The sequence below is a fragment of the Bactrocera tryoni genome, chromosome 5 (genome assembly GCF_016617805.1).
Source record: "Bactrocera tryoni isolate S06 chromosome 5, CSIRO_BtryS06_freeze2, whole genome shotgun sequence".
NCBI lineage: Eukaryota > Metazoa > Arthropoda > Insecta > Diptera > Tephritidae > Bactrocera > Bactrocera tryoni.
Genome location: NC_052503.1, coordinates 41,932,143 through 41,942,354, shown reverse-complemented (window position 1 = coordinate 41,942,354; position 10,212 = coordinate 41,932,143). Strand labels below are relative to the sequence as shown.

The 10,212-nt window shown below is 39.0% G+C and overlaps 2 protein-coding genes across 2 annotated transcripts; one reads left to right on the top strand and one right to left on the bottom strand.

The window, feature by feature from the left end:
* The first annotated feature begins 319 nt into the window (after nucleotides 1–319).
* On the top strand, nucleotides 320–5,962 carry LOC120776607 (cuticle protein 16.5). Its single transcript, XM_040107395.1, has 2 exons — nucleotides 320–331; nucleotides 5,513–5,962. The coding sequence occupies exons 1-2, from the start codon at nucleotides 320–322 to the stop codon at nucleotides 5,960–5,962; spliced, it is 462 nt and encodes a 153-aa protein (XP_039963329.1).
* A 3,713-nt stretch (nucleotides 5,963–9,675) lies between these two features.
* LOC120776534 (cuticle protein 64) lies at nucleotides 9,676–10,212 on the bottom strand. Its single transcript, XM_040107268.1, has 2 exons — nucleotides 10,201–10,212; nucleotides 9,676–10,125 (listed from the first exon to the last, which is right to left on the bottom strand). Exons 1-2 carry the CDS (start codon nucleotides 10,210–10,212, stop codon nucleotides 9,676–9,678), a joined length of 462 nt encoding a protein of 153 aa, XP_039963202.1.

Here is a 10,212-nt window from a genome sequence, read left to right as displayed (position 1 = left end):
GTGAGACGGAGTTGCGTACAGCATTAAATAAATTGTATAATATTAATTAAAATATCAAGTTTAATAGCAAATCAAGCATTTGCATTATTCATGTACAGATGCCTATGTGCATGTAAAGTGTCTTGTTTTTGATTCTTTCTTGTCTCGTTCGACACACCTGCCTCACAGTTTTAAGAACGCACTTAAATGTTTGCTCGTTAATAATAATAGCATCGCTCAATAGGAATTGGAATACATTAAAATGAACTCAGTTTTTTTCACTGGTGAAAATGAATTGCAAAGCAGTTAGCAGACATCGTATACGAGTATACACATACATATGTACAAGTATGTGTATGTAAATTGCAATATGCAAGTATAATAGCTTACAAAGACAATCGTTAGCTATGTTTCTACATGCTGCATTAAGTATGAGCGATTGTATGTATGTGCGTGTGAGCGGAGCTATAATCTTTTACAGCCGATCAAATTGAACTATTACTCGGCGCATGTATTGCAGCTGATTGCATAAAAGTCATTGGATTGCATTGCATTTATCAGGCTATGATGTCAGCTCTTTGCCGAAATTGCATTAAATTTGCACCACGCACTACGCCCGGGGCAAATGTGGCAGCAACGATGGCGGCAATTGTTGCAATGCGCTGGAAATGCAGTAGTTGCCACCATCGCTCCTTTAGTGCAACATACCGCCAGACTTCTTCATTCATGCACCGTGATCTCTGAGTGTGGTTGACGGCAACCGCCGGCGACGTTAAAGTTGCCGCCCATTAGGGTGTGTCAAAGCTCATTATAAAGGAGTGCACCGTGTTTGTTGCAATAATCGCTGTCTATGCAACAAATTTAATAAAGACTAATTTGACTAGTAGCAGTACAACACTTATAAAACGTGTAGTGTTCACACATAAAACTTCGGGCAAGAGGTCAATTATGTTGGCTCCTTGAGTGGGCTTAATACGAGGTACATTTGACTAATATTTTATATAGAACCTGAAAGCACTTGAATACTTATTTAGGTTTTTTGGGCTCCTAATGAATTTAAATTGAATGTCCTGGTCTATATGGAATCTGTTTGCCTCCGCAGAGTAATTTATCAGCTCAACCTCACCTGAAATTAATTCAATTATATATCTACTGAAAAAACAGAAAATATTGTATTTGCATGGTTGATTGGATCCGTGGATTTAGGGAAAACCCTGGTTCTTTCGCAGCCCAATGTCCCCTAAGTCGGTGTATGAAAAATGTCCCTTTTCATCCGATTGAAGGTTGGGCATTCGCAGAGATAATGTTCCAGCGTCTCATCTTACTTCGCATATGAACTGCATTCCGCGGAATCCACTTTTCCCATTTTCTGTAGGCGGGTTTTTAAGGGAAAATACCCTGTGATGAGCCCTACAATGTATTTCCTAGAAGGATGACTTTAACATTACCCAAAGGTAACTGAAATTGTGTTTATTTGGTCATTTATTTTTTCAGGTGATGTTTTATTGGCTTTCGTGTTGCAATCGTGGTCCATCTGTTGCTCATACAAATATTATGTGTTTGGCAGAATACTCTTAATCCTTTGTGGGACCTTCTACATACTTATGTAAATCATGTGTTAATGGCATGCAATAATATTAGAAGTCAAACCAATTCTGCGGAGCTATGGACTGCTGCATAACGTCTGACCTGGAAGTTACTCAATCCACCACCAATCGAAATTACATAGAAATGCTCGGCAGTGAAAATAGCTGCAAGATTGGCGATATTAGAGGAATTTTTCACAAGAACGTTCGAGCATTACTCGATAAGCAGAATATTCCTGATTCAAACATACCAAACACCCACCCACTTTAACTGGAAGGTTTCAATTTACATTAAAAAAGGGTGGAACATGCGATAGCAATATCTACACGGACGTATAAAAAATGTCTGATGGACTGGGCGCCGGAACTATTGCGCAGAGCTAGTACTCAGGCGACCCTTCACGCTTCCCATATGCAGTATTTTCGAGGTTTAAGTCTTTATGGTTAGAAAAGCTGCTGAGACAGCTAACAACGCAGCAAACTACATACATAACATTTATATATACGTCATTAATCAAGCGGCAATTAATGCATTAATCTTCTATCGGTTTATGACAGAGAGTGTCCTTAGAAGCAGGGAGTAGGTGTGGTAGCTGCCGAGAAGCGGTACACTAAGTTTCAGACTATATGGCATTCCGGGAAACCAAATAGCTGATGAGATTGCCAAATGTTCCATCCATCTAGCTATTGCTGGAAATACGGAACTCGCTTAACACGATACACAATGAAATTTCTGAAAGGGCTGCCTGACCGGTGCGATGGAGTGCATGGATGGAAAGCATGAAGTATCAGCAAAAAGGGCTCCAAAGGCATGAGATGGACGCTTGAGTACCTCTCTGCTTCTGTCCAGCCTGATCTTGAATTCGTCTGAGATATTTATCAGCTGAGTAGTTCCAGGAGCACTTGATCTAATTCCTGATGAGAAGTAGTTATGACGACTCTTTTGAACTCCGGAAAAAGCATAAACTTCAGCTCGAACTGAACTGTTATCTAGCATTGCAAAGGTCCAGCAGATCTATGTAAGGCGTTACAAAGGATCGGTAGGTCTATGTATGGCTTGGCAGCCAGCCAGTATTATCTAACCCTCTTATTTGTTATCGTTGCAAATTCCAACCATAAGCGTTTGATGTATACTTTCACAAAGTTGTTGATGAATGTGATTGTAACTATTGGACTGAACGTTGAGTAACTTTGCTCTCACCTTTATAAGACACAGATTTCAATATTGATGACGTCTTCTTCATTACAACTACCGCTGCCCATTTCACAATGAAAATAGAAATCGTAGCTCGTTTTCAGACAGCCTAAATACTACTGTATGTAAAAACGTTATCCGCACTACTAACGTTGTATTGCAGGGTGATCTTACCCTCCCGTGTCAACGGTTGAAGAAACCATTTGATGAATAATAAGTCTTTAAGCTTCAAAATTGTGTAACTTCTTGTAATTTTTTACCCAAATCTTCCTTCGTCCAACTCTCGAGCTAAATATTTCAATTTTGAGTTAATCTTAAAATATCTGTCATATTGATTTTAGTCAAATAGAATGGGACTGCATGAATATATTTTTTCAAACAGTTAGGAAGCCATTTATAGAAAACAAGAATTATTTTTTAGTTCCCAAAAACGTATTTGTTGCTGAAACTTTTCCATTTAAACCACGAGCATTCAAGGAGCGGCGTTCATCATCATGTGTGGTGCACTAAGGTCCACTCTTACCATAACACTTAATGCTAGTTTGCATATAGTGCTTATAGATATCGTCGGAAAGTGTATGACCGCGAATCTGGATTTCCTTCCTTCCACGCTTTATGTTTATATCGAATTTTTTGGAGCATGTAGTCGCCAAACCTAACTCTGATGGCTTTTTCTCCGCCCACATACCTGCTATAGCGTTGTTGCTGGGTCGAAACCGTTGAAGGAGAGGGACAGTGAGTCTCTTTATGAATGCTACCCTTTCTGATAACAAGCCGGCGATTTTAACCTTGAACTCACAAACCGCAAAAATGCCTAACCTCGTTATCAATGGCAGCGAGTCACAGATCAGAGCTGGCAAGAAAGGCACCCTAGCCCCGCTGTTACTAGAATAGGAACGGATCGGGGCACCTCTTTTCGTGTGTGTCCTACTAGTGGATAGCTTTTGACCTAAATTCGACCTGGTAATGTTCTACCTAAGTTCGATCGTAAGGGAACGTGAGTTCTTTGCCCTCAACAACGCTAACCTCTCCCGAGTGATGTTCTAACATGCTAGTGTCTTATCGGAGTCCACGCAGTCAAGTTTTGAAAATCTTACCGGAAGCTAGCTGCAGAAGCTGTATAGAGGAAGACGAGGTGGAAACATCCCAGCACTTGCTTCTTGATTTTCCAGCGTTTGCGAAAAGAGATATCCCATTGAGCTGGAAATTAAACACTTTAGTAAATTTTTTATCGGCGCCAAGGCCCTTTGTTGACTTCGAAGATCAAATACAATAGTTACTACGTTTTTATGGCTTCACAAAGAACCGTATAGAGGAGTCCAAAAAGTCAAAGCGTGATCTCTGCATCAGTTATCGAACCTAACCTACCCTAACAGACCATTAACAGCATTAAATTTATGATTTCGTTTTGTACAAGTCATAAAACAAATAGGAGGTTTATGAAAAGTCCCAGTCATAATCCGTTGAAGGTGTCCGGAACTTTAAGTGTCACATCCTTAGAGGGAGTACTCAAGTTTGGTTTTATGTTTTCGAGTACGTTGAAATTTATCCCTTGTAAGTAGAAAGGTATAGTTGTATAATTGATTTAGATATATGTACTTACATGGAGTAACACTGAATCACATAATAGATCAGTGGTACTTTCGAGTAACAAACAACAATACTATTTGTGGTCCTTTCACTGATTTAAAGCGCACACAGCAACGCACAAACAAAGGCTTACAAAATCGTTGAAATCGAACGTTATTGATTACACGAAAAATCGATCACATGAGTCATATTTTCACAAAAATTTTACTTATACTCTTAATGCAGCCAATCAGTTGGCAATTCTCACTTGAGGACCGGTTAATTGAGTAGCTACACAAACCTCTTTTTTGAGCGCCAGTGGTCGCTTCTTGGTGTAGCTGGTTCAAAAAGTCGCCTGCAACCTGTCGCTGTGGACAAAGAGGAACATTATGAAATTGAAAAATAACAGCCCGTGTTTTCCATGTCACAACAGCAACAACATTGAAGGAGTCAGCCATTACTCCCGGCTGCCACTGTTAGGCGCAATGCTATCAAATACCGTAGGCTGTGCGCCGACGACTGGGGCAGAATGACAGTGAGCCGAAATGACGCCGACGACAGGCCGTTGCCTCACATGTGGCTCAACCCCGGCCACTGTGTCACACTGTTTTCACAACACTAATGGTAAGGAAATACAAATATGTATGTCTGTGTATATCTGCCAGGCATGTCAGGCGGTTGTGGTCCACTTTGACTTGCAAAAAAAAAAGTAAAAGTGCTTGTCGTCCGTCCACATCCAGCGTCAGCTTCAACAGCGGCATAGGCTTTAATTTCGACTCAGATATGCGTTCGCTGTATGCCGCTCAATTGCTGCAACACTGCAGCTGCCACTCCGTTTCCCGCCCAATTTAAATGTGTTTAGCGACTAGACGGCAGAGTTGAGTTTTGGTGTAATTCCATTGAAAAATTAGATTTGTTTGAACGGTATAAAAGCGTTTGCTCGACGCTACCACCGAATCAAACTGTCTTTCGCGTTCTTAAGCTACGATCCGTTTTGTGCGCACGTTGCCATCGAATTTGCTCGTCGAGAAATCGCAAATAAAACATTTTAAATCAGCAAACATGTTGAAATACGTGAGTACTCGCCGCGAGTTCAGTCATCATCGGAATATTGTGTCTATTTGAAAATGTGTGAAATCTACATAAATTCATGTGTGTTTGTTCTTTTCGACATCCTTTACAGGTTGTCATTGTCGCTCTGGCTTTGGTCGGTAGCGCCGTAGCTGCGCCAGGATACTTGAGTGGCGCGCATGGTGGCGCTCTTTTGGGTGGCTCTCTTTTGGGTGGCCTCCATTCTGGACCGGCCATTTCCTTGGCGCCCGCCGCTCCAGCCATTTCATATGGCCATGCTGCACTTGCTGCTCCATCAATTTCCTATGCCGCTCCGACCATTACCAAGATCGCTGCAGCTCCGGCCATCTCATTAGCTCCGGCTATTTCGCATGCACCAGCCATCTCGTATGCCGCTCCAGCAATAACAAAAATAGCGTCTGCACCCCTTATCTCGACCGCCTCAATCGCTGCTCCATCCTTGGGTTATGGTTTAGGTCATGGTATTGGCTTGGGTCATGGTATTGGCTTGGGAAGTGGTATTGGTTTGGGTCATGGTATTGGTTTGGGTCATGGCTGGTAAATCTGCACTGTTAACGAATGGAAGAAAGGCGAGAGGAAATGGATTTCCTGTGTTACTGCGAAGGGTCGTTTTGTAAATGTAAATATGTTATATAGATCGTTGTAATTTTCTTCTTTTCTTATTTCTTTGCTGAGAGACGCATTGAAATCGTTTGTGTATAAATTTCTGCCGCTGAAAATAAACAAAAAAATATTAAAATGCCTAGTGTATATATTAAAGATTTTTATTTTGCTAATAATTTGGAGAAATTGTCGTTAAGGGACATTGATTAGGTTATCACACGACACTGAAAGTGTACTAAAATGTTCTTGATTAATAATATTGCTGCAATTATTTTTAACTCGGCAGTTCTGAAAACAACGAGCTCGGAAAATTTTGATATGAACCGAAACTTAAAAAAGCATTATATTAGTGAAAAAATATTCTAACAATATAGATACGATAATTAAAATTGGTTAAAGTGAAATAAAAGCTAGACTAAAAAATTTATCAAATTTAGAATTTGTCACATTGATGGTAAAGTCAACTACGGTTTTAGAAAGACATGAAAATAAAAAAATTTCATGGATTGGATAATCTAATGGATTAAATGTTACTTAGAAGCCCTTCATTGAAGGCAAACATTCTCATTAAATTTAGAATTAATCTTATAGGATTTTGAGCAAACGCCTTACACAAACGAAGTCCTCCCAATAAATATTGCGACTTTTAAGTATTTCTTAATAAAGTTCACAATGTCAACATAGCTGTTGATGTCATAAACGGCTGGCTCTATAAAATCATCAATAAAAGTACTTTCGCTCCGTACTTCCGCAACAAAAAAGATTGATCCGATGGCAAAAATAACAATAATAAGCAATTATGAACTCACTTAAAAGATTGCGACCACATACTTTGAGTTTTCTACAAGTAAGGAAGAACTAAGTTCGGGTACAATCGAACATTTTATACTCTTGCAACTTGCAAGAATCAAAGCCAGGAGAATACCTTAAGAGGATCGCGATCTAAGAATTTTTATATACGCATTTACCCTATATAACTCATACACTGACCGATAAATTCGGCATTATCATATAGTAAAAAATGTTTCTTGAATTTCATTAAGATCACCAATCACATGGAATAAAGTCTAGGACAAGTTTCGCCAATTTTTATGCATTTGAGACACGGAGTGACACTGTTATCAGTTAAATATTGTGATAACTCACATATTGGCCGATGTATGTATGTAGCCACACGAAGTACTAAAATCGGTACACAGACATACCATTTTCAGGAAAATATTAACCCTAAAACTTCATTTATATATCTCACATATTGATCGATATTTGCAGTAAAAAGTCAGCTATACGGTGGGCGTGGTTGCAATCTGTTTTCGACCATTTTTACATTGTAACATAAGAATGTTGTATATCGAATATGGTAGAAAGCGGTCGAGCTGGTCGTGAGATATGTGAATAAACGTAAAAATGGGCTGTGCCACTCCCACCGTCAAATTTCTTCTTTAAAGCCCTCTTATACCAAATCGATGGTAAAATATATTGTTTATCGTGCTTTAATATATTTTCGGTAAAAAGTCAACAATACGCCCTGGGTTCATATATTCGATCTGGGAGCTTAAAGAGTTAAATTCGAGATTTGACAATTTGTAGACTTCAGCTGACGTATCTCAAAAGTAGTATTCGTTCAAAGTTTTATCCGAATGTAGTCTTTGGTTCTTGATTTGTGTACCAGAAGAGGAAAAAAAATCATATGGAATTTAAAGTTGTGTTATATGAGAAGTATTCGAGGTTGAAGTCCGATTATGCCTATATTCACAATATAACATAGGATCAATAGGATAATGCTATACAGAATTAGGTTGAAATTTATACCGCCCTGGCTTTAGGTAAAAACCCATATCTCAGTACCTACTCTAACCAATTTCAAACAAATTTAATAGGTATTTTTCCCCGGCTTTGATGCTTGAAAGTTGCGGGAGTTTAAAATGTTCGCTTACACACGAACTTGGCTCTTTCTTACTTGTATTAAATAATTATGTCAAATCTTTGGAATATGCGAGTTTATTTTAACAAAATCGTCAGAATAATTTTCAAAATTTATAAGTTTTTGTTGTTAAGGTAAAATAAGCTTAGGAAAATTAAGATTTACCTGAGGCGGTAAATTGTGTCGCGCAGCCTTGTCTTCAACCCATAGTTTTTCACGATTGCTGTCGAAGAGGAGCAGTTATCGCACACAGCATCCAAGCATTTTCTGATTTCTTCTAAAGTAATACTTATCGGATAGTCCTCGTATTAATGCTTAAGATTTAATTATGCTCTGAACAAGATGTAGTATGTTTGGCGAAGCTTTTAACACCCAACAGAAAACATATGTACATAGAAGACCTTTTAAAGGGTAAGCGTGATTAGCTGAGACGATTTATCCGTGTCCGTCTCACTGTCCATTTATCTCTCTGTCTTCTGTATATACGCGTACTAGGCCCACAGTTTTTGAGATGTCGATTTGAAATTTAGTTAACGTCCTTTTTTCATCAAAAAGCTGTTCATTTGTTGGAACTTCCGGTAACGGAAAACTATAGCATATTCAAAGCTGCCATATACATACAATACGATTATTCGTCAAACTCAAGCCCTTAAATCGAAACATTTTCAATTTGACAAGGTATATTTAAGAAAAATGGCTCAAATTGTTAACTCATTGCAAAAATCTTCAAACATATTGTTTAGACCGGACTACTAGATCATGTAGCTGCCTAATAGGTAAACTGACAAAATCAAGATAAGGACTCTCTTAAACCTTTTTATGCTATAAAAAATTGAATTTTGTTATTCTAATTATCTTTCTGGCAGCCATTACAAAAGATTTCGTGATTCTAGAAGTACTTCATGTTATTGTGTATACATTTTTGCTGTCATCGATTCGCCGAAACTTGACCAGTTAATCGCCAAAATAAGTACCATAAATCAAATAACTGACACTGGCCACATATTGAAGAAGCGATTGAGAGTGAGAAGGAGACTATACGGCGCTAATGAGACGTCGATATTCTCTATCTAGCAGAGAGCAGATCTCAAACAAAAAGAGCAAAGAGGTGGCCGGTGTTTAGCTTCACTTATGCCGAAAAAGCGGAGGGCTTTTTTTAATGTCTTGAGTAAGAATTAAAGCTGATATAGAAAAATTTGTGGAGTTGTCATTTTTTCAACCGAATTAGTAAGCTTGAATTGTACTTTTTCTGTATGGAAACTGACATATGTATGTACGTTGAAATATTTTTAAACAAGTGGCAATACAACTATTTTCTCAAGAAAATAAACGCTTTCAGTTCACATATAATTCTCACGTGACTTTGGGTGAATAATAATTCATATTTTATTTTGGTTTTTGGCATTTGACATTTGCATTACATAGACAAGTATTAATAGCAATCAATACAACAATAAATGTACACACACTAGAATATGCAATAAAGTGATAATTAAGTACAAACACATACAAGATTTTGCAGTCTTTTAAATTAGTGCTGCTCAGATTACAATATAAGTGTATAATAAATGAGGCTTGGCCACCAACGCCACGTCTTAACAGCATACATATATTTATATAGCATTAATGCGTACTACACAGTGAATACCCCTCAGGCAAACCAGCACAGTACCGTTAATTTCGTTTACCTGCTTACTTAAATCACACAACAACATGCTATTTTGCATTTACCAGCCATGTCCATAGCCATAACCATGTCCTCCATAGTATCCATGCCCTCCGTAGTATCCATGACCACCATACAAGCCATGTCCCAAACCATAGCCATGTCCGTAGCCATAACCATGCCCGTAGCCATAGCCGTGTCCAATTGATATAGGCGCGGCGGCGATGGTCTTTGTCACAATTGGCGCCGCTATGGTTTTCGTGATGATGGGTGCGGCCTGAATTTTCGTAATCACCGGCGCTGCTGCGATCGTCTTGGTAATGATGGGTGCCGCATAGCCGTGATCATAGTGGCCATAACCACCATAACCACCATAGTGGCCATAGCCGCCGTAGCCGGCGTAGAGTCCATGTCCTCCATAGTGACCATAGTCGTGGCCCAAGCCATAGCCACCGAGAAATCCTGCAAGCGCATTGTGTGCACAAGCGAGCAGAGCCAAGCTGAGAACCAACTGTGGAACATTTAAATGGACGTCAAATGCAATGAGTTACAGTGCCTTTAAACAAGCTTGCATGTGGTAACTTACCGATTTGAACAT